A 25,507-nucleotide genomic window follows, 5' to 3' on the forward strand; every position below is an offset into this window, starting at 1 on the left:
CACTTTAGAAACATACTTAGGTTCCTAATGCCTATTCCCATGATAATTTGGGGGGGGGGGGCTTAATGGTCTAAGGAAGGGTTAACTGGGGACTGTGAAGTCTAAAATATTATTTTGGTAAAAATAATCAGTATGAAAATTTGTTGTGTACAATAATGCATGGATAACCCAGACTGAAATTCTTCTCAGCACTGGGGGGTGGGGGGGAGACAATTTGGATGATGTAACTTCAGGAAACTTATGTGGAAAGTTATGATTACATATAATTGAGTAAATAAAATATAAATACAAAATATAAATACATTTTTAAAAGCTATTTCAATGTAATGTTTTCTTTTAAATTCTATGCATTTGATCATATTTTTAAGAATACTCCTAGGTTATATTATACATGATAATACATGTATAACCCAGATTAAATTGTGTGCCACCACTGGAAGGGGAAAGAGAAGGGAGGGAGGGATATAACTTCTGTGGAAATTTGTTATAACATGAGGAAAGAAGGGAAGAAGGGAGGAAGGGAAGAAGGAAGCAAGAAAAGGAGGGAGGGGGGGAGGAAGGCTCCTAGGAGCAAGTAGGCAACTTAGTAGATAGAGAGCCAGACCTTGAAATGGAAAGTTGAAATTTAGTCTCAGATACTTCCTAGCTGTGTGACCCGGGGCAAGTCACTCAACCTCAATTGCAAAGTCCTTATTGCTGTTCTGCCTTGGAATCAATATTTAGTATTGATTCTATGAAAGAAGGTAAGAGTTTATTATGTTTTGTTTTAAACAAACAGTCTTGAGAAGATACCCACTGGATTTATCAGATTGCTAAGGGAGTCCCTGGTACCCAATATAACGTCAAGAACACTTGACCTAAAAGAACATTTGCTCAATTGATTTGAAATGGCTAAAAATCAGGCAGGACCATAGATTTGGAAATAGTACGGTTAAAGCTAGATGCTTTTTATTTCCCTCATTTTACAGATGTGGAAACTGAGGCAGATAACTACGAAGTGACTTTCCCAAGGATATTTGAATAAAAACCTCCAGTGTTTGAAATCACAACATAGGTTTGGACATGCCTTCAGTACCAGTCAGTCTCCATTGTTTTCTTCACTTGAAGTCCAATGACTTATCTATGAAACCCTGATAAGTGTCTATTTGATGGACCACAAAAATGTGAGTCTGAGAACACATTGTCCCAGTTAGGATGGCTCATTCATGCTAAAAAACTCGTGATTAGCCAGGGTTGTAACTACTGAGAAAGGGGAGTCCCTGGTCCTTTGGCTGGAGAGCCACAGCATGCTACAGATGGTGGATTCTCCCGGATAGTATGTTTTGAGGGCTCCTTCACTGATCCCAATTCCTGTGGGCTGGGGGCAGCCACTGGGCTCCTGTAACATGGAGCTATCCCACTTGCTCAGTGAATCATGGTCCTGAGATTTTAATGGCCCGGGCATGCCCACCCTGCTGAGGATATGCATGATTGTTTCCACTGATAACCAAACCCTTCCTAGAGCATCACATTGGGGCATCAGGTTGGTTGATTACTATCCAAGAAGGTTCCAATAAACTTTTACTCCCAAGCAGAATGGCTTCCAAACAAAGCCTTAGACTCAATGATTGAGTTCATTTTAATTTGACCAACATTTATTAAGTGGAAATTGTGTTCTTATAATTCAATCATTTCTTCATGACTCCATTTGGGATTTTCTTGACAGATACTAGAATGGTTTGCCATTTCTTCTCCAGATTATTTTAAATATGATGAAGCATATGGGAATTAAGTGATTTGCCCAGGGTCATACAGCTAGTGTCTCCAGTCAGATTTCAATTCAGGAAGATGATTCTCTATGACTCCAGGCACGGGACTTGGTCTACTAACTGCCCAGGTGGGTATCTACTATGCAACTTAAGAGTCAGAAATTTGCCAGGAAACCTGAGAGATTAGCATCTATCCAAGATTGTTAAGAAGAAACAGCAGAAAAGCTGGGGTTAGGAGGAAGGAAGGAGAAAGAAATAAACTGGAGTAGGGAAAGAGGTATATCCTGCCATTAGGATGAAAGGATCATCTTCTCTTTTGATGCAAACTAAAAAAGGTGGTACACAACTGAGGGATTCAAAAATGAATTCTATCAATCATTCAAAGAACAATTAATCCAAATACTATACAAACTATTTGACAGAATAAGCAAAGAAGGAGTTCTACCAAATTCCTTCCATGACACAAATATGGTACTGATTCCAAAGCCAGGCAGGTCAAAAACTGAGAAAACTACATACCAATCTCCTTAATGAAAATAGATGCAAAAATCTTAAATTGGATATTAGCAAAAAGACTCCAGTAAGTGATCACGAGGGTTATTCACTATGACTAGGTAGGATTCATACCAGGAATGCAAGGATGGTTCAATATTAGGAAAACCATCCACATAATTGACCATATTTACAAACAAACCAACAAAAATCACATGACTATCTCAATAGATACAGAAAAAAAACCTTTGACAAAATACAACACTCATTCCTATTGAAAACACTAGAAAGCATAGGAATAGAAGGGTCTTTCCTAAAAATAATAAACAGTTTAAATCTAAAACCAACAGCAAACATCATCTGTGATGGAGAAAAACTAGAAGCCTTCCCAATGAGATCAGGAGTGAAACAAGGATGCCCATTATCACTTCTATTATTTAACATTATACTAGAAACACTAGCTGTAGTGATTAGAGAAGAAAAAGAAATTGAAGGCATAAAAATAGGTAATGAGAAGACCAAGCTATCACTTTTTTGGATGACATGATGGTCTACTTAAAGAATCCTAGAGATTCAACCAAAAAGCTAGTCGACTTAATGAACAACTTTAACAAAGTTGCAGGATACAAAATAAACCTACATAAATCATCAGCATTTCTATATATTTTCAACTCATCCCAGCAGCAAGAATTAGAAAGAGAAATTCCATTTAAAATCACTCTATACAATATAAAATACTTAGGAATCTATCTGCTGAGACAAACACAGGAACTATATGAACACAACTACAGAATACTCTCGACACAATTAAAACTAGATCTAAATAAATGAAAAAACATTAATTGCTCATGGGTAGGAAGAGCTAACATAATAAAAATAACAATCCTACCCAAACTAATTTACTTTAGTGCCATTCCTATAGAACTACCAAAAAACTTTTTTACAGAATTAGAAAAAATAACAAAGTTTATTTAGAAGAATAAAAGATCAAGAATATCAAGGTAAATAATAAAAAAAATGTGAAGGAAGGTAGTCCAGCAGTACTGGAACTTAAACTGTACTATAAAGTAGTTATCATCAAAACCATATGGTACAGGCTAAGAGAGAGAAGGGAGGATCAGTGCAATAGACTTAGGGTAAGTGACCTAAGCAAGACAGTCTATGTTAAACCCAAATATCCCAGCTTTTAGGGGAAAAAATCCACTATTTGACAAAAACTGCTGGAAAAATTGGAAAATAGTATGGGAGAGATAAGGTTTAGAACAACATCTCACACCCTATAGCAAGATAAACTCAGAATAGTTGAATGACTTGAATATAAAGAAGCAAACTATAAGTCAGTTAGGTGAACAAAGAATAGTATACTTGTCAGATCTTTGGAAAAGGAAAGACTGTAAGAACAAGCAAGAGTCAGAAAAAAAAATCTCAAAATGTAAAATAAATAATTTTGGTTACATCGAATTAAAAAGGTTTTATACAAATAGAACCAATGCAACGAAAATTAGAAGGGAAGCAACAAATTGGGAAATAATCTTTATAACAAAAACCTCTGACAAAGTTCACTAAAATTCATAAGGAAATAAATCAACTCTACAAAAAAATCAAGCCATCCCCTAAATGATAAATGGGCAAGGGACTTGAATAGGCAATTTTCAAATAAAAAAATAAAAACAATTAATAATCACATAAAACGTGTTCTAAATCTTTATAATCAAAGAGATGAAAATCAAAACAACTCTGAGGTATCACCTCTAAACCTAGCAGATTGGCAAACATGACAGCAAAGGAAAGTAATGAACGCTGGAGAAGATGTGGCAAAGTTGGGACATTAATGCATTGCTGGTGGAGTTGTGAATTGATCCAACCATTCTGGAGGGCAATTTGGAACTATGCCCAAAGGGCAATAAAAGATTGCCTGCTCTTTGATCCAGCCATAGCACTGCTGGGTTTGAACCCCAAAGAGATAATAAGGAAAAATACATGTACAAAAATATTCATAGCTGCTCTTTCTGGTGGCAAAAAATTGGAAAATGAAGGGATGCCCTTCAATTGGGGAATGGCTGAACAAATTGTGGTATATTTTGGTGATGGAATACTATTGTGCTAAAGGAATAATAAAGTGGAGGAATTCCATGGGAACTGGAACAACTCCCCAGGAATTGATGCAGAGTGAGAGGAGTAGAACCAGGAAAACATTGTACACAGAGAGATACAGTGTGATACAGTCAAATGTAATGGACTTCTCCATTAGTGGCAGTGCAGTGATCCTGAAAAACTTGGAGGAATCTTCAAGAAAAAACATTATCCACATTCAGAGGGAAAACTGTGGGAGTAAAAACCCAGAAGAAAAACAACTTCTTGACTACATGGATCGAGGGGATATGGCTAGGGATGTAGACTCTAGATGAACATTCTAATGCAAACACCAACAACATGGAAACAGGTTCTAATCAAGAAAACATGTAATACCCAATGAAATTGCATGTCGGCTACAGGAAGGGTGAGGGGAGGGGAGGGAGGGAAATAATGTGATTCTTGTAACCAAGGAGTAATGTTCTAAATTGACAAAATAAATTAATTTAAAAAAAAAAGTAAAGAAGAAGAAAAAGGGTGGCATTTGAGAGGGATTCTGTTCATCCTATCCTGTGACACTTTACCTTCTTTTCCAAGTTCTTCCCCTTTACCCAATGCTATTCAATAAAAACATGAGGCTAACAATTTATAAAAGAGCATCAATATGACAAAAATGTACTGAAGATTTTAACAATATCATGAAGAATGAAATAAGCAGAGAACAAGTTTATATAACAATTCTTTTAAAACAAACAACTTGGGGGTTGGGTGGGGGGGCACCTGGGTGACTGAGTGGATAGAGTCAGAACTGGAGACAAGAAATCCCAAGTTTCAATGTGGCCTCAGACACTTCCTAGCTGTATGGCTCTGGTCAAGTCACTTAACCCTCACTGCCTAGCCCTAACTGCTCCTTCTGCCTTGGAATCAATACAGTATTGTTTCTATGACAGAAGGTGAAGGTTTGAAAAAACAACTTTGAACACCAGAGCAGAAAGCATAGAGTCAGAAAGATGAGAGTTCAAATCCTGTTTCTGGTACTTAACCTCAGTTTCCTCATCTGCAAAATGAAATAACAGCAACACCTACCTCACCAGTCTGTTATAAGGATGCAATTTGATAACTGTCAAGTTCTTAGCACGGTCTCTAGCATATAATGAGTGCTATATAAATGTTAGCTATTCTCCAGGATGAATATGACCATTTGTGATTCATCTGATAATGAAACCTGGTGTCTGTCCACCACAAAGAATGATGTATTAACGGTGCAGAATGAAACCTATTTTTGTACTTAGAGAAAATCTGTTTTGTTCACTAGGCACATTTACTACATGAAATTTGTTTTTCTCTTTTCCCCTTCCACAGGGTGGGAAAGAGGGGAAGGGAAATCTACTGCTCTTAATTTTTTTTAAACATAGACAAGGAAAGGGAAATAAGTACTGCAGATGCTAAATAATGTACATACTTTCAGATGAGGTCACTGTGTTGATTAAACTGTTTTACTTTGTTACAAACAACTACTTAAAGAGTGGGGATAATCTTTAAATGTCCATAATGTAAAAACAAAGGGGGTACATGGGAAATTTAGAATTAGCCCAAATGGCATACCAAATAATTTAATCAGATTTCTATTTACCTAACAGAGTAGGGAATGAATAAGAGTCAGGAAATAGGTAAATTTTGATGATGGAACGAAAGAGGTGTGGTAGTTGGGTGGCTCATTGGGTTGAGAATTGGGTTTAGATCCTCCAGGTACTGGATTCAAATTTGACCTCAGACACTTCCTAGCTGTGTGACCCATAGCAAGTCACTTAACCCTCATTGCCTAGCTCTTATCACTTAGAATCAATACACAGTATTGATTCTAAGGACTGGTTTCAAGCCTAAGGCTTGCCAACTTCCTGAGCTCTCTATCCACTGGATCACATCTATGCCCATTAAGTTCATGGTCTCCCATGGAAATAAGGTCAACTGGACTTCCATTTCTTATTTCAGCATAAAAAACTGCCCAACCACCAGAAAGTACGTCCTTGAGAAAGGGCTCTTTTCTTCCAGGTCCTCTTTTCCCCTCTACTAGGATCTAGGGAAGATTTACACCTTCATCTCAGATGGCAAGAACTCATCAGCAGACCAACCTCTTTCTGATTTGTGCTTGCTGTCATCAGCAGAAATGAGACCGCTAGCAAACAAAGGGCCCCACTCACCAGACGTCTTGGAGCAGAGGTAAGCAAAATGGAGCCCTGGCGGCTGGTGAATCACAATGCTCCCAGATTTGAAACCAGAGCTCTCCCGGAGAGGGGAGAGCTCTGGTTTCAAATCTAGCATGGCTCTGGGCAAGTCCTTTAACCCCCATTTTACCACAATTCTGCCTTGGAAGCGATACAAAAAATTTTGACTAAGACAGAAGGTGAAGAGTTTTTAAAAAATGTTAATTGAGAAGTTATTTCACAAGATAAAGGAAAATACAATAAAATGAAGATAATATTACAATTTCAAACTAAGTCAATATATTGCAGGGATCCTCATGTAATATCTGGTGGCCCCCATTTCTAGCTGAATTTGATACCAATGGTGTAGAACACTGGGGGCCAGACAACATGGCTTGGGAATCAATGACCCTCAAAATATTGTAAAGAACAGAGGCTGAAACACAAAGAATTCATAGGATCCTTGCAAGGGTCATATGGGAGACTCAATGGATCAGAGATCTACAGTGAAAGGAACTGGGGGAATTAGGGTTAAAAACAGAATTAGAATTAGGTAATTAGTGGTATAGTAGATAGAGTGTTGGGCCTGAAGTCAGGAAGACTCATCTTCCTGAGTTCAAATCTGCCCTCTGACAATACTAGCTGTGTGACCTTAGGCAAGTCATTTAACCCTCATCTGTAAAATTAGCAGAAAAGGGAAATAGCAAAGCATTCCAGTATCTCTGCCCTCAAAACCCCACACTGGGTTACAAAGAGTGGGACAAGATGAAAATGACTAAACAATTAAATCTAATTTCCCAATTAAAAAAAAATACCTGTACTTTCTATCTTATAACTGATATTAATTATTAATTCCAAGGCAATGGAGGTTAAGTGACTTGGGCAAGGCCAAACAGCTTAGGAAGTATCTAAGGCTAGAGTTAAACCAAGGATCTCCCACCTCTAGCCCTGGCTCCCTATGCACTGAGTCACCTAGCTGCTTGGGTCTCATTTTTCAGGTGAGGCAGCAGAAGTCCACAAAAATGAAGGCACATGTTCAAGGCCACACAGGGAGTCAGTGGCAGGAGTGGGAATGGAACTCAGGTCATAGCTTCTCAGTGAGAAGGCTCAGAGGCTGTCTAGATCAAACCCCTCATTTTACAGCAGAGGAAAGTGAGGCATAGAAAGCCTTTTCCAAGGTCACCTGGGTAGTCCATGGCAGAACTGGGATTTCAATGCAGGTGAGAGGAGAACAGAAGGGACCCCAGAAGCTAACACTGCCAACTCCTTAATCTGAGGGTAAGTGGCTTGGATAGCACAGGTAGTGAGAGTTGGAAGCAGAATTGGAACCTGGTCTTTCTAATCCAGAACTAGTGCTCTTCCTACTCTACCATCCTGATATGGGGTCTTTAATGGGGGGAGGAAATAAAGATCAAAGTAGACTTATACAATAAATGGGATTTTAAAAATAACCCAATTTGTTGTTTTCTGAGGCTGCAGGTTTTTCAGGTAAAGACAAGACACTCCCCAGTTTCCGACTGGCTAGCAGATTCAATGGGCCAAATGGATCAGCGGCATGCCTTCCTCCTTCACCTGCTAGCCAAACATATACACGTAGTAGTTCAAAGAGGAGAGACAAACCAATTTTTTAAACCCTAACATTTTCTAGATGTGTTAAACGTCAACACTTCCAAATTCTAACAAGCTAACTAGCCATTCTACACGTTTTATAGGGTCTCCCTCTTCCCTGCTTCCCTCATTTCACAACTTTCTTTAGTCTGACTTCAGATTTTGTGAACAACATTTGGAATAAATTAAGGATATAAAAAATTATCAGTAGCTAGGTGGTGTCACAGTGCAAAACTCAACTTCCTGAGTTCAAATCCAGCCCTACCCACTGATTTAAAATTGGAAGGGATCTTAAGAGCTCATGTAATCCAAACACTTCATTTTTCAGATGAGGAAAAAGGCACAGAGTGATAAAGTAACTTGTTCAAGGTCACCGAGTAAGCAGCAGAAAAAGGATTTGAACTTGAGATCCCTTGAGATTTAGTGCTCTTTCCTGTATTATAGGATCAGGTTGAGTCCAAACTGTAGAGAACTTTCCATGTCAGTTTGACTTAGTTTAAGGGAGTCATCTTTGATGTGCAGCCCAGTCCTCTGATTTCAAATCTCCTTGAACTACACCCTATGCTTTGTATAATTGGGGAAGCAAGGTAGGCAGCAAATAGAGTGCCATGCCTGGAGTCAGAAAGACATGAGTTCAAATATAGTATCAAGAAACTTACTAGCTGTATAACCTGGACAAGTCACTTTACTCTATTTGCCTCAGTTTCCTCATCTGTCAGATGAAATGAAAAAGTAAATTGGCAAGCCACTCTAGCATCTTTGCCAAGAAGACCCCAAATAAGGTCACAGAACGTTGGACACAACTGAAAACGATTGAATGGAATGACATAGCTCTGAGCCCCATCTAGACAATAAAAACCTTTACATTTGACTTCTAAATTAATAGTGAAAGCTAGCTACTTGCCAAGCCTGAAAGAATACTTGCAAAAACTTCAATGTAGCAGAAAAACATATGATTTATCCCTTGCTTACATGGGCATATGATTGGGGGTTTGGGTTTTCAAAAGAAAGCTCAAAAAGAAAACCATTTATTACAAAAATGAATAATATAGAAATAGGTATTGAGTGATAATACATGTATAACCCAGTGGAAGTGCTTGTCAGCTCCAGGAGTGGGGAGGGAGGCAAGAGGGAAGGGAGAGAGCATGAATCATGTAACCATGGAGAAATATTTTTTAAAATTAAAATAAAAACCAACTTGAATGCATATAGACTTTGGTATCTCCTGGACTACAAGAATCACAGGCAAAGTCCTCTAGGGTACATGCATGCATGTGTGACTGTCTGTCTTTTCCTTCTTTCTTTCTAACAAGTACTTTCAGGTTGACAGAAAAATTCAATACCATCATTTAAAAATAATCCATTTATAAGAACACATAGCATTTAAAAAACCAAAAATTTTTTAAATACAAGCAAAACATGTCAAGTAAAAAGGAAATCCTTCCCTCCCCCATTGTTGGAAGTGCATATGTATTTCAGATTTTATACCACAGAAGTAACACATTTTCATACAATCACAGCTATAGAGCTTAGTTGTAGCCTGACCCCAGCCCTCCTCTAAGGAGGTTCAGTGACTTGGTCCAGGCCATACAGAGGTGGGATCTGAGACCAGATTCTTGGATTCTACAGCCAGAGCTATTTCCCCAGCAGAACTGCAAATCTCTTTAAAGGAGAGAATTACCCCTTCAGAGCCCTCCAGTCCCAAGGCTTTGGAGTCTAGGCACACACTGCCCTAATTAAAGCTAGCTTCCTTTGCTATTCAAAACTGGCCTTTCCTTTCTTGCTGGGATTGGAAATAAGGAAACTACTCATGAGCAAACCCACCGCTAACAGATACAGGAGTTTCTTTCCTAGCTGGTCTAGTTTGTCCACCCCTCCTTATGCAACCCAGTAGCCGTGACAGCATGGAAGTGGTGGAAGGTAGCCACACCGAAGCAAGACTAAAGAGTGGGCACTCACAATTGGCTCAGTCCTCAGAACTCCTGAGCTCCAGAAATCCTCTAGCAGGTTATTTCAGGTAGGTGTGCTACCACACACAGCAAGAAAGTTCTCCATTATCAAACACAATCAAACAAGTGGATGTTTATTCAATTCACTGGGTTAATCCGAATTTTGGCAGAATGAACTGGGACGGTATCAAGACATTTAAGAATTTAAGAGAGCACATTTGTAGATACTCACGATATGCAAAAGTTTCAACACGTCCACAAACCTGTTGAAACAGCAACAAAAATGTAGTGATTATTAGAACTCGGCAAGTAAGAGAGAAAAACAATAACTATCCTGACATTTGATACTCACACTTTTTCGGAGCTCATAATTTCCTTGGCAATATGGTAAACTTTGCTTCTCTTTCCAGTTCCTTTACCCTGAAAATAGAAGGGTACACGTTAAGAGAGCAGAAATCAGAAAAGGATCGGGAAGGTTCATGTGGGACCAGTCAGCCCCAGATTCTACACTGCTAAAATTAACTCACAAGTTCCCTAAGAGCACACATTGCAAAGAAGATCAAAGTCTTTTGGAATGGCAGACTTGCGGAATTAAGTCTAGAATACAATTGGATAAACAATGTTTTTAGTGCTACTAGGCAGGGAACTTCCAGATAGCCAGATGAATAAGATGGCCTTTGTTCTCAAGGCCTGAGAAGCTTACAATCCAGTTGGGGAGATAAACACACACGCAAAATAAATATAATATCTGTTACAATGTGCATAAGTGTACAAGAAAGGATAAATTGCTACTGAGGGATCTCAGGGAGATTTTATTTTTGTCCAGGAAGAAGGAAAAGGAGTAAGATGAGGAATATAGAGCAAAAGTTTCATGGAAGAAGTAGAAGCTGAGTTTGGCTTGAAGGATGAGTGAGACTTAGGTGAAGGAGAAAGACAACTCACAGGAGCACAGATGTAAGGCTTCAAGAAGTCATGGGACTACCACGGACAATCCTCCTATTTTTACAGATTTGGAAACCAACTGGAGCCCAAGGCAAATGGCGTGTCCTCAGTCTTAAAGCTTCCTGATGTCTCCCATAGGACTGCCCAGAGGGCTTTCTGATGCCAGGTCAGAAACTTGCCTTTTCTACAACTCCACCTCTCTAAACACTGGGAGGCAATATTGTTGTTTGTCCTTCATTTTCTAGGAGAACTGATGACATCAGGAGGAATGTGTTGACTTTCTTGTGAATTGGACTTAAGCCAGGCAATTTCACTCTCTCTCCCAGAGTCTTCCAAGTCCAGCGGTAAGACAAAAGCAGGATGACTAGGATGCAGTAGGAGCAATATTAATATAGGCAGAGAAATTGGAAAGGTCAGCCAGGAGTTTGGTGAGCCCTATGTGGTGCAAGTTAAGAAGCAAAAAGAATTTAAGTGGGCAAAAGGCTGCAAGAGAGAGAGAATCAATCTAGCTCATGAAAAACAGCCTTGAATGTCAGGCTAAGGAATTAAGATTTTTAAGTCAGTGAGCAATGGAAAACTATTCATTAACACTAGTGTTGGAAGTGCTCATCTTTGAGTCACCCCAGCCTTATCATCTGGTAAAGGATGTAAACCTTAAAATTCCTTAGACTTATAAATGTTGGAAATTTCACCATTGGGAAATTTTCCAAGTATGAAATGATCTCTCTATCTCTAATTCCTTTCTTCCTCCTGTTTGTAATTAAACTCTATAAAAGGCTGACGGCTGATTTGAGTTTTCATTTAGGAATTACATAGCTGAATTCCTTGGCGACCTTAAATTAATATATATATCAGTCTTTTAAAGTGATTTCCTTGTCACAAGGACCAACTGTTAGTTTTTTAAGAATTAAAAGGCTGGATACACACTAAAGCTGAACCAGCTGGAAAAGTCTCCCTGACATAGACTTGGTTTCCGGGGTGAAACCAAGTAAGTAAATTAGTAAGCAATGTTGGGGGTTATCGAGGTAGGAAAAATAAATAGGACTTATCATTTCATTTGCCCTCCCACTGAGGAAAAGCTCTCAGCTGGGGTTGGTATCCACTCTTGAATTTTGTTACTTGGGGCACTCAAAGCTCAAGTCACTAGCTCAGTCACTTAATGGGGCATATGACTAATCTGTCAGATTCAGCACTTGAATCCTGACCCCAAGGCAGGCTCTTGGTTCACTCTATTATTATACATTATGGACGAGAAAATCCTAAACTTTTTTTTCTAAAAAATACTGATATCTTTTCTTTTTGCCAGAAATTTTTGGATTTTCCTTCCATAACTGCCCACCCAGTCTTCCTTTATAACAAAGAAAAATAGGTAAGCTATATAATATCACATCTAAGAGCAAACCTGATGTTACACACACACACTCCTATATATTTAGAACATATACAGAATATAGAGAGAATACAGACACGCATACTTTTTCCTATATATGTTCTGTATATTCAGAATAAATATAGAGAAAACACACACTCTCCGTTCTGTATATGTCCTGAATATTGAGAATAAACACTCTCCTCTCTCTCATCCCCTTCCACACCCCCCACCCTCAGGGTCTGTCTGTCTGTCTGTGTGTGTAACTCTGTCTCAATCTCCTTCCCTCTCCTTTTTCTCTTTGTCTGTCTTTCTCTGCCCCCTACACACACACACACACACACACACACACACACACACACACACACACACACACACACACACACACACACACACGTTTTCCCTCTCCCTTCCCCACTTTTTAAGGAGGGAAGGACATTTCCTCAAACCTTATAATTATGGAGCCCAGTTTCACTATATAAGAACCACCAAAGAAGGCAGACTTTTGTATGTGTTGGTGAATTTGGATGTTTGTTTTTCCTCTTCTTTTAAAATAATTCTTTGTTCTAAAGGATGGCTCTAGGACAAGAGGGGAACCACCAGAAAATGCAGGAGTGATTTCCAGAGAAAAGCTCTCAGCTTTGTTTCAGTCTTGACATTTACATGATTGTAATCCTCCCAGCTGGGCCCATCAGTTTGTGCAAATTCAAATTCTAAATTAAGTATTCAAAGCAGAGCCTGGTTAATATAGTTTATAACAGAAAAGCAGAGCTCCTGGATTTTTAGAAGAGGATGAAAGGGATCTAAATTTGAAAACCAACTCCACAAATCTAAAGCACTTAAAAATATTTCCAGAAAGCTATTCCTCAAACAGGCCCTTGAAGCTTCAGCCATTCAGCTCCTCAGGGTGAATACAGTCATTTCGCTCAGCTTCTGCAGCTTTCCCTGCATGGAAGTGTCTATCAGCATTAGGGACAAAAAAAAAATCAGAGGCTTGAAAGAAAAAGGGGAGGAGGTGGGGAATACAAGGCTGCCTAGGAAAACCAGTCTTTTCAATATTTAATGGTTGAGATCTTTTGTTCTGGGGGGTTGGACTTTTTTCTTTTGAACTTATAAAACTTATTACACCAAGGTGCTAAATGATGTGGAAGGGAGAAAGGAAGAATTTCTCATATTCATTTAAATTTAATTCAGCACTCATTATCTAGGCTAGGAGAAGGTCAGAGCCCTGGAAATTCTACAGTGACTCAGTAACAACCAATCAAGTTAGTTTAGGCAAGACATTCCCCCCCACCCCCACTTCCCCCAACTCACATCCTGGGCCAAACTGGCTGCCTTGGTGTTCCCTAGAAACCACATTCCATCTCCAGTCCTGTGCACAGACCTTCCCTGAGGCTTGGAATGTGTTCCCACATCACCTGGCCCCAAAGAATCTCCAGTTTCCTTCAAAGCTCAGCTCCAGGACCTTTTACCCATTTCCTCAGTGGCCAATTTCCTCACTATTCTGTGTATAGGTTGTATTTACTGCTTAGTTCCAGGAGAATGCAAGCTTTTGGCAGACAGGCATTTTTTCTGAATTGTGTCTCTCTATGGGCACAGTGCCTGGCACAGAGGGGAAGCTTCATAAACCTTGCCACCGCTAAGGGACACAACAATTAATGAGTAATTGACATTACACTGACTTTCAGTTAAAAGCTTACAAATGATCATTAAAAGGAAAATCCACTAATGCTCTTATGGAAAAGTCTCAGAATAGAATTCTTAAGAAAAACAACAAAATGGCCAGAACTAAAGCTGATAAACATATTTCTTTGCATTCTGTCTCTCCCATTAGAGAGTAAGCACCTTGAGGGAAGGAAGGAAGCTGGTAGGTGGCACAGTGGATAAGGTGCCATGACTGGAGTTAGGAAATCCAGTCTCAGAAATGCACTGGCTGGGTGACCCTATTTGCCTCAGTTTCTTCATCTGTCAAATGAAATGAAATGACAACCACTCCAGGATCTTGGATAAGAAAATTCCAAATGGGGTCACAGACTCTGTCACAACTGAACCAAACCACATTGATCTGAGTGCTGAAATCTTTCTTATGACATGATTTTCCTTTATATTTAACTGAACTTACCAAAGCCTAGTCTCCTGGCTTCTTCATTGTGCCACATGGGGCTTAGCACTATATTTCCTCACATTCATGTCACAGTTTCTTCAGCCACTTCCTAATGTCATCTCCAGTTCTTTGATATTATTCCCCCCACAGTGCTGATATTCTTATTTTTCTATGAGATCTCTATCATCGTTGATCTAGAATAACTCGCTGATCTCCATTAATTAGTGTGAATTAATCCGTCTTGCCCTCTGACACATTCAACTTTGACAGAAGAAGAGGCTGACCGGGATGAAGACCAGCAAAGAATTGGGTCCTCAGGATGACACCCAGGTGGAAGATCAAGAGATCTTGTATACTAATGCCCTGGTTAGCCCACAGGACAGTCCGGGGCTGTATTCATTTCTGAGAGTCATCATTTAGGAAGGACATTGATCAAATGGGAGTGAAAGCCACCCTGCACAAGCATCAGTTGAAACAATGGGGAGTGCTTAACCTCCAGAAGATGGAGTGAGATATAAATAGCTGTCTTCAGACCTCTGAAGGGCTGTTTGTTATGGGGAAGAAGGATTAGATGTATTCTTTTTGGCCACTGAGAGCAAAACTAGGAGCATATGGCAGGAGTCAGAGAGAGGCAGAAATAGGTTTAAATAAGGAGAAAACTTCCTAACAATGTCCAAAAGTAGAAATGAGAGGCATTTGCTGGTGGCAACAATAATAGTAGCTAACATTTATAGAACAAGTACCATGTGCCTGTTGCTTACACTTATTATCTCATTAAATCCTCACAACAAGTTGGGGTGGGGGAGCTATTATTAAACCCCATTTTACAGATGAAAAAATTGAGACAGAGGTTAAGCGACTTGCCCAATGTCACACACTTAGGAAGAACCTGAAGCTGAATTTAAACTCAAGTCTTCCTAACTGGAGGACCCTTACTCAATCAGCTACCAAGGTTTCTGCTTCAGGAATGGGTTGAAGCTGGAGGCCTCTAGGGCTCCATGGAAGGCAGGAATTCCAGGATGCTGCCAAATTGTTCTTTAGAATATGAAGCAGAGAAGACGTCTTGGCCATGTACAGTAATCTGCAAAAAAAGACTTGCTCCATTCATTCAAGGAGATTAATTAAGAAGGCTCCAACAAACTGCAAGATGATTTTTTTCCAACATTTTAGGTCATTTCCTTGTTTACATGGTCAGAAGGAATCTTAAAAGCAAGGAGCTTCTTCCTACACTCATTTCCAGTGGCGCCAAGAGACTAAATGGAGAAGTAGGAAAATGATGAACACTGTAAAAACAGGGAGGACTCTATTTCTCAGCATGTTTCCTGCTAGCAAACAATATCTAGTCACACAATAGCTAAAATCAAATTGTTTATTGCCCAGCTTCTCTTCAGTTGTTGATTTCAAAATGGCACCAACTGAAGGGCAGGGTACATTTTTTAAAAGAGCTCGTTTGCGAGCAGAGATTTTTCATCGGGAATGACCTTAAGGACATCTAACCCCATGCTCCACATTTTATAGAGGAGGAACCAAGGGCCAGAGAGGCTAAACCATTTGCCACACAAAAGGGAATTAGTGCCAGGGCCAAGGTTTGAACCTTGGTCCTCTACCTTCAAATCCAATTTCATTTCCACTGTCAATCAATCTCTAGATCCAAAGTATACCAATTTATTTTATTTATTTACCTTCTGTTTTAGAATCAATACTAAGTACTGGTTCCAAAGCAGAAGAGAGGTAAGGGCTAGACAATGGGAGTTAAGTGACTAGACCGAGGCCACACAGTTAGGAAGTTCCTAAGAACAAATGTGAACCCAGTTCCTCCTGACTCCAGTTCTAATTCTCTACCTTCAGAGCCATCTAGACACCTCCTTTTTGGTTTTGGTTTTCCTTAACTCTTACTTTCTGTATTAGAATTGTTACTAAGTATTGGTTCTAAGGCAGAAGAGTAGTAAAGGTTAGGCAACTGGGATTATGTGACTTGCCCAGAGTCATACAGCTAATAAATATCTGAAGCCAAATTTGAATCCAGAACCTCCTGTTTGCCAGCCTGGCTCTATCTTCTGCACCACATACTTGCCTCTTATTTTTTTTTATTTTTATTAATTTTACTTAATTTCTCTATAAAGATAAGGCAATGCCTGACCTTGACTTGAAAGAAGCAGAGCTTAGAGTCAATCTCTATATCCTTGGCATGATCCAATTAAGAAAATAAACAAAGTTAGGTCTGATTATCTGAACAGTTAAGGGAAGGAAGAAAAGAATTTATTAAGCACCTACTAAGTTTTGGTGTTTTAGAAATATATCTCATTGGATCCTCATGACAGCCTGGGGAGAGGGATGCTATTTTTAACCCTCATTTTACAGGTAAGGAAACTGAGGCCAACAGCAGGTAAAGTGACTTGCCTGGAGTCACACAGTGTCTCAGGACACATTTGAACTTGGGGCTTCCTGAGGGTGGCTCAGCTGTTTCTACTCATTGTACCAGCTGGTCACTCATTGTTAACACAGGCACACGGGCTTTCTTTAGAGACGGGTGCTTGCTTTCTTGCTTCTAAATCGGTAAAAGCAGGACCCCCCCTGCCTTTAGGAATCCTGGCAAGTTGCCTAAAGTCTGGGCACTTCCTAATTCTCAAGTCATTAAAATAGACTTTCTGTAAGGCACCTCCCTCCAAAGACACTGGAATTGAGCATTTCATCCTGGATGGGACACCCTCCTTTAGCAGGGAACTACATGCAGTAGCTAGCAGAAATCAGAGTGAAGTGGCATCAGGGTGACTCAAGGGACCTGCACTATCGAGCCGATAATTGTCCCCAGACCCTGTGCTTTCTGTTTTGAACCTTCTTGGGGGTTGGCAGCACTGGGATCTGGGTGCTGGGAAAGGTATGGCCAATTCAGTCACATTTTTTTTTGCCCTTCCCTTCTGTCTTAGAACCCAGACTATATATTGGTTCTAAGACTGAAGAGCAGCAAGGGAGTTAAGTGACTTACCCAGACTCACGCAGCTAGGAAGCTAGGAAGCATCTGATCCAGATTTGAACCCAGGACTGCCTGGTTCTCAAACCACTGAGACACCCAGCTACCCCTCACCTTTAGTCACTCTCAAAACATCATTTAAAATTGCTTTCCATAATGTTTGGCACAACTTGCAGCTCCACTAGTAGCATATTACTGTGTCTGGTTTTCCCACAACTCACTCCACCCCTGTTGACATCTTTTCCTCATTTTTGTAAATTAATTGAGCATGAAGGAAAACACATCTGTTCTGACCTCCACTGCTTTTACTCCTATTAGGGGCAGCTTGGGGTGACTGTGGACAGAGAGGAAGAGTCAGGAAGAGCTCAGTTCAAATCCAGCCTCAGATACCTACTAGCTGTGAGACTCTGGACAAGACATTCCGTCTATCTGCCTCTGTTTGCTCATCTATAAAGTGGGAATAATAACAGCATCTACGTCCCAAAGTGGTTGTGAGGATCCGATGCGATAATATGTGCAAAGTGTGCCTGGTACACTGCAGGTGTGAAATAAATGTTTATTTCCTTCCTCCTACTGTTCATTCGAAACAAAACTTTTAAATGACTGGTGAATTTTATAACTCTTTTTAGAACTGCTCATCCATATCCTCTAGACAGTGTCTGGTACCTAGTAAATGCTATATAGAGGTAGGGTAATGGGAGTAGGAATAGTAGGAGTGTTAGCAGCAGCAGCAGTAGAATAGTAGCACTAGTGGTGGGGGTGGTAGTAGTAGTAATCATAGTGGTGGTAGTGGATGTGGTAGTGGTAGTATTCATAGTGGTGGTGGGAGGAGGAGGAGGAATAATAGTAATGTGGTGGTGGTAGTAGTGGTCGTAATAGTAATGGTGGTAGTAGATGTAGTAGTAGTAGTAACATAGTGGTGGTGGTAGTAATCACAGTGGTAGTAGTAGCAGGGGTGGTGGTGGTAGTAACAGGAGTAGTAAGAGTAGTAGCGGTAAGGGCTACATGGGTCTGGCTGCTCCTCACAAGGATTCTGGGAGGTGGACGCTAATTGGGTCATTGGGTGACATCCCTAAAACCCTGCTGAGACTGCCACCACATCCACGCCGTACAAATCTCCAGTGGCTCCCTGGGATCTAGCCATGCATTCAAAGCCTTTCGTTTTGTTGTTGTTTTTCGGTCCTGTCTGACTCTTCGGGAGCCCAGCTGGGATTTTCTTGGCAAAGGGTACTGGAGTGTTTGCTATTTCCTTCTCCAGCTCATTTGATAGAGGATGAGCTGAAGACAGTAAAGTGACTTGCCCAGGGTCACGTAGCTATTAAGTAGCCGGGGTTGGTTTGGAACTGGAAGCTTAGTCTTCCTGGCTCCAAGTCCAACACTGTACAGATTACTTCCCAAGGGGAAGCCAGAGCATCTGAAATAACTGCCTCAAGTCTCGGCAAATTCAGGACAAACCTCCTGATCTCCCATGTCCCCCTCTGACCATTCCTCTACGTTTCACAAAGGACTGCGGAGGAAGGAGCTGGCCAAGAGCAGGTCGAATGCGGATGTCCCGAGGGCAGCCCTAAATACCTGTGGCCATAGCCCAGCCCTTCTTCTGACGCACTAGGGGACCCAGGGCACGTCTCTTCATCTCTCTAGGATCAAAGACAGGGAAGGGACCTTAGAGGCCATCAACTTCAACCCACTAATTTGAGAGAGAAGAAAATGAAGCACAGGGAGGTTAAGAAATGTATCCAACGTTTTGGCCGTAGTGTTTTAAGATGAATCTCCTCTAAAAGATTATCATCACTCTGATCACCACCGGAGACAACACCTCAATGCATTTAGGATGTCATTAGAAACTGCGGGATCAAAGAAAAAGTCTTCTTTTGGGTTTTTTTTTTAAATAATTTTTATGCTTAGTCATTCAGTTCATAATAAAGAAGAAAATTTCAAGGGAAAATTGACAGAGCCAAGGGAAGACATACCATTCTCAGCATAGACACTGACTCCCCAGTCCCCAGTACAGTTCCATTTAAAGCCTCCCCTTAGCCCCATCTGCATTTCCTTTCTCTGACAGGTTGCTTGACCAATTAAGCCCAACAGGTGGGCTAACTTGTCCAACCGAGCACGATGGGGCACGAGAGGATAATCCATCTGTTTTCCAGAGCCCATAGCTAGCCTAACTCTAGCCAACGAGAAGCCTGTGACCTCCAGACCAAATATCTGCCATGGCTGAGGAATTCAGTTTCAAAAGACAAATCTACGATTGAGTAACTGGTTGTCTCTCAAATCCAGCTGCCAAACAAGCATGTCCTTTCCCAACCCTTGACAAAAAGGCTCTTCACATCATCTGGAGCTGAAGTCTTTAGTGTCTGCTCCAGAAAACATGCTATCTGTAAAATGACAGAAATCTGCCAAAATACACTTAAAGCACTTCAGCCCCCAGAGCCCTCAAGTTCCAGCTCATTCCTCCTCCTGTCCATTCTCAAATGATGCAAGAGACAGCAGGATTCAAAATTCAGAGCTGAAATTGGAGCTTCATCTGGCATGGATTTGGTAACAAAGGGTGGAAGGATAGATTCTGGGGGTCTGTGACCTTGCATGGAAAAATGGCATCTTTATTTCAATATAATTGGATTCCTTTGTCATCCTACAGAATTTACGGTACACACTTAAAAGATATTATTCTGAGACAGCCTGCCAAAGGGGTATAAGACATGCAAAAATAGGTTAAGAACCTCTGACCTAGGGGGCAGCTAGGTAGTTCAGTGGACAGAGAGCCAGACCTAGAGGCGGGAAATCTTGGATTCAAATTTAACCTCAGATACTTACTTCCTCACTGTGTGACCCTGGGCAAGTCACTTAACTCCAATTGCCTAGCACTTACTGCTCTTCTGCCTTGGAACTAATACTTAGTATCAATTCTAACACAAGGTAAAGGTTTAAAAACAACAACAAACCCAACAAAAAAAGAACCTCTGATCTCATCCAATCCTCATTTTATAGATGGGAAAACTGAAGCCTGGAGAAGAAAAGACAGAGAGGTGGTCCTTCCTAACTTCAGACATCTACCGTCTAAACCTCTTATTTTATAGAGAAAAGAAAATTACTTGCCCACAGTCATTACGATTATGGACCTGTAGAACGCACAAGATAGAGTGCCAGCCCAGAATCAGGAAGATACGTCTTCCTGGGTTCAAATCAAGCTTCACACACTGGCTAGCTAGGTGATCCTGGGCCAGTCACTTAATCCAATTTGCTTCCATTTCCTCATCTGTCAAATGAGTTGGAGAAGGAAATGGCAAACCACTCAGTATCTTCTTCACCAAGAAAATACCCAAAAGGATCAGACATGACTGAAACAACTGAGCAGTTGTTTCCATGTCATCTCCTCCAACCAAATGGGAGCTCCTTTGAGGAAAAGATGCCAGTCATCTAGTCAAAGCTTGAGAAGTGTTTGTTTATTTGACTTGTTGATTATAACCCATAATATTAAAGACTACAAATTGGCCACACTTGCCTATCTTCTGGGCCCATTCATTCTTCACAGTTCTCTAATGAGGATTTAGTGTACCCACTACAGTGCCTCAGATTAATTCAGTCATGAACTAGCTGTGTATGCATGGGCAATTTGCTTGACTTCTCTTGTCCACAATTTCTTCATATATAAAATGAGGAGGCTGAATTGTCTGATTTCCAGAGTCTCTATTGATTTCTTCTTCTTTTTTTAACCCTTACTTTTTATCTGAATATCAATTCTAAGATGAAAGAGAAGCAAAGACTAGTCAAATAGGGTGAAATGACTAGCCCAGGATGACACAGCTAAGTGTCTAAGACTAGATTTGAACTCCTGATTCCAGGCATGACTCTCTATTCACTTTTCATCACCTGAATTACTACTATGATCCAAGGAATGATGAACAGGATGATTTCAGAGAGAGCTGGAAAGACCTACATGAACTGATGAAGAGTGAAATAAACAGAACCAGGAGAACCTTGTACACAGAAACAGCAATACTCTGGATCGATCAAATGTAATGGACTTTGCTCCTCTCAACAATACAATGATCCAGGACAATTCTGAGGGACTTGTGATAAAGAATGCTATCCTCCTCCAGAGAAAGAACTGTGGGAGCAGGAATACAGTTCAAAGCATAATTTCTCACTAATTTATTTGGGTACATGATTTGGTTCTGTACAATTATTTGCTTACAAAAATGAATGATATAGAAATGTTTTGCATGATAATACATGCATCAAACAGACTGAATTGCTTGTCAGCTCTGGGAGGGGGCAGAGAAGAAGGGAAGAAGACATTTTGGATCATATAACTTTGGAAAAATTATGTTGAAATTTGTTATTAAAATAAAATTTAAATTAAAAACATGGCTAAGTCTAAAAAAAAACCACTTTAATTCAATTGCAGAAAGTTTATACTTTAAGAGAAAACACAATTCCAATAAAGGCTGCTCCTGTCCCTATTAATTTCTAAAATTTTTGACATTTCAGGCTTTCTTCCTATCCCCTACCCTGTTTCTCTTCATCAAAAATGACCACTTTTGTAATATAGTTGTTCAAACTCTTTTTAATTTCTAGGTGGAATTTAGCTGAATAGATAAAACTAAAGCAAGCTCATGTAATAATGCATAGTAATAATTCAGACATAATTCTATTTTGTTGCTAGTCTTTTCAGTGTAGGCTTTGAATCATATTGTGCATCGTATTCTCCTTAAATATAATGCTACAACTGAATGAAATCAAGTCATTCATTATTTTTAACAATTTAATATTTTTCAATTAACAAATCTAATTTTTTCCTTTTTCCCTTATTTATTTTAAAAACCTCTTTTAACAATTTGGAATGGGCACACAAAACAAATTCCCGTAACAGCCATATCCAAAAATGTCTTCTTTTATGCCTAAATCTGTCTGTCTATTATTTCCAGGAGTTGGGTAGAATTGTCTCTTCTTCTATAATGATCATTGTACTGAAAACCAAGTCAATACTCCTTAATGCAGCAGAATCATTTGATTATACTGCTTGGCAAACATACTAGGTGCTTAATAAATGCTTGCTGGCTTGGTGATGGGTCAGAGCTTCTTTGCTTTATTTTCATTTTCAACTTGAAGATCAAGCCTTTGATTTTAGAGGAGAAGGAGAGAAGTCCCTCTACCCATGAACATTAGCATTTTTCCTTAGCCTGGAGAATTGAAGAGTTAAGTTGCCCAGTTTATGAGTCCAGATGGGGCCTAAACCAAAATCTATTTAATCAGAGGCCAGTTTTCTATCCACTAGAGCATGGCAGCCTTGTTTGTTTTTTCTTTTTAAAATTTTTATTGACTTGTTTTGGTTTTTACATCAACTTCATTATAAATCTTTCTCTCCATTCTATCCCCAGAGAGCTATGTCTTGTAATAAGAGAAAAGGGCCAGAATTGTTCAGAAAAGCTAGAGAATACATCCATCAACTGGATCTGACAGCCTAAAAATGCTTGACACCTGGGACCCTAATACATTCTTGTTTACAGAGCTGTTAAAAATGACAACCACAAATTCTGGAAGGGAAATTAGAATACAGGTTGAAATAAGGAGGAGAAGAAGAAGCAAGCATTAATTAAGTACCTTCTATGTGCCCGGATTCTCACAAAAAACCCCAGAATGTAGGAGCTGTTTGCATCCTCATTTTACAGCTGAGGAAACTGAGGTACAAAGAATTACAGAAGCTTCTGTCTAGTGCATCATCCAGCCTATTCCCCATCAATGTACAGAAGGAAACTGAGGGAAACAGGGTTAAGAAACTAGCTCGGGATTATAGAGCTAATAAGTGTCTCAGGCTTTCACTAGCTGCCTCCTGTGTATGTATGGAAGACTTTTCCCGCTCCTTTCTGCCTACAGGCATCCTTCAAATCTCAGTACTACCTGCAAAAAGTGCTAGTTCTCCTTAACTAGTGCCTTCCCTCAGAGACTATCCCCAGTTTATCTCCTAGGGAACGTGTTTTGCACATTGTTGTTTGTCCAGTGTCTTCCCCGTTGGAGTGAGAGACCCTTTGCCTTTTTTTTTTATACCCTTACCTTCTGTCTTGGAATCAATACTGTGTATTGTTTCCAAGGTAGAAGAGTGGTAAGGGCTAGGCAATGGGGGTTAAATGACCTGCCCAGGGTCACACAGCGGGGAAGTGCCTGAGGCCAAATTTGAACCCAGGACCTAGGCCTGGCTCTCAATCCACTGAGCAACCCAGTGGCCCCCATCCTTTGCCTTTCTTTGTAACTCCAATGCTTAGTACAGTGCCTCCCACAAAGTGGAAGCTCACTAAATTCTAGCTGACAACAATAATAATTAATTAAATCAAAATAACTATGCACTCTAATTGATTATACAATCACATGATTATCTTTTTCAAATTTTAAATTACATTCTAACTAAAAAGTAAACAAACAAAAACAATCACTGATTTATTATAATTATTTAATTAGATCAATTAATTAATTGTATGAATCAGTTCTCACTGCCAATTAGAGACATTGCCCTTGGCACAGAGACAGTGAATTCACCTCATCCTCTACGACTGACACGGAGGGAGGAGATGGCATATTATGTATGGAAAATAGCAAGCTGACCAGTTTGGCCAACAGTGAATAGCACAGGCTGCTATTAACAAGATGTCGAGGTCCCCGAGGGACTTTTACTCGCCATCTGCTGTTTCTCCCAATGAACTCCTTGCCAGGAACATAACTTTCAGCAGGCATCAGTCAATCAACTAATGCTTTTGGACAGCAACAATTCCCGTGCTACTTGTGCTCTCCCTGGTCTGCTAGCACCAAAGGCCCAGAAAGGCAATCCTAGAGGAATACTGCTAGCAGGGAAAGATGGGTCAGCTTTAATCAATGAAAATACATGTTTGCCAACAGATCGATAGATAGTTTTAAACAAACTACTTGGGAGGACCAAAGACCTCTTCCGACTACAGCCAACAGAAAAGCAGCTTAATTACTTGCAATGTGAGAAAAGTGTGGCCTGGTACACAATGAATCTGAATAGGGTCAATACTTGTCAGAACACTGGCAGCTTATGAAGACCACTGGGGGATGTTAATTACCAGATTATTAACACCTCTGTGGCTACAAACTGTTTGCACACAGAGACCCGAGAGACTCATTGGGGACCATATCCGAGACTCATACTGCCAAAGGAGATTGTTTTCACTTGGCTTTAATTAATTAACCAAACTATAATTACATCAAATAATCAACCTGGACTTTTTATATGCTTTTCATTAATATTGCCATTATGTGGCAATTAGATAACATTATCCTTCATTCAATAAATATTTACCATCTATTTGTACAGCATAGGTGCTAGCATTCAGTCCAATGGAAGATAAAAACATATGAGGGATGGGGGCAGCTAGGTGGCTCAGTGGATTGAGAGCCAAACTAAAAAATCAGAGGTCCTGGGTTCAAATGTAGCCTCAGACACTTCCCAGCTACATGACCCTGGGCAAATCACTTAGTTTCCACTGCCTGGCCCTTACTGTTTTTCTGCCTTAGAACAAATACATAGTATTGATTCTAAGATGGAAAGTAAGGGTTTAAAAAAAGAATGAGTGAATGAAAAATATTTACTAGGGGATGACTCTGTGTCAGGTATTATACTAAGCAATAGGGATAGAAATGCAAATGTAAGGCTTGCCCTCAGAGAGCTTACATTCTAATGGGTGGAAATAATACACATAGGATAGTCAAGACCAAGAAGGGGAGGTCAAAAAAAATGTTAAGTGGAATAATGGGGAAGTCCCCTTACACACCTTTCCCTAGGTAAGGGTAGTACTGACGTGATCATAGCTACAGCAAGTAGAAAGGAGGCAAGGAGCAAAAGGATAACAAGGCAGCAGCTGGGTGAAAAATGGCCAGGATGAACTCAGTAAACAAACAGTATTAAGTGCCTGCTATGTGCTGGAGACCGCTAAGACCTAGGGATGCAAAGAATGGGGAAAACCGAATTCTGCTCTCAAGGAGTTCACAAACAACTATGAATGATACACACACAGAGGATGGAAGGAAG

At 40.0% G+C, this 25,507-nt stretch overlaps 1 protein-coding gene across 1 annotated transcript in view; it reads right to left on the reverse strand.

Annotated features, from left to right (window-relative positions):
• The window catches only part of FGD6 (FYVE, RhoGEF and PH domain containing 6), a 175,365-nt gene that overhangs the window by 78,749 nt on the left and 71,109 nt on the right, over nt 1–25,507 (reverse strand). Inside the window, exons 4-5 of the mRNA XM_007503223.2 lie at nt 10,427–10,494; nt 10,307–10,337 (exon numbers count right to left, since the gene is read on the reverse strand). Coding sequence (XP_007503285.2) covers nt 10,307–10,337; nt 10,427–10,494 — 99 coding nt within the window. The remainder of the gene's footprint in view (nt 1–10,306; nt 10,338–10,426; nt 10,495–25,507) is intronic.

This window comes from Monodelphis domestica, chromosome 5, assembly GCF_027887165.1.
Source record: "Monodelphis domestica isolate mMonDom1 chromosome 5, mMonDom1.pri, whole genome shotgun sequence".
Classification (NCBI taxonomy): Eukaryota; Metazoa; Chordata; class Mammalia; order Didelphimorphia; family Didelphidae; genus Monodelphis; species Monodelphis domestica.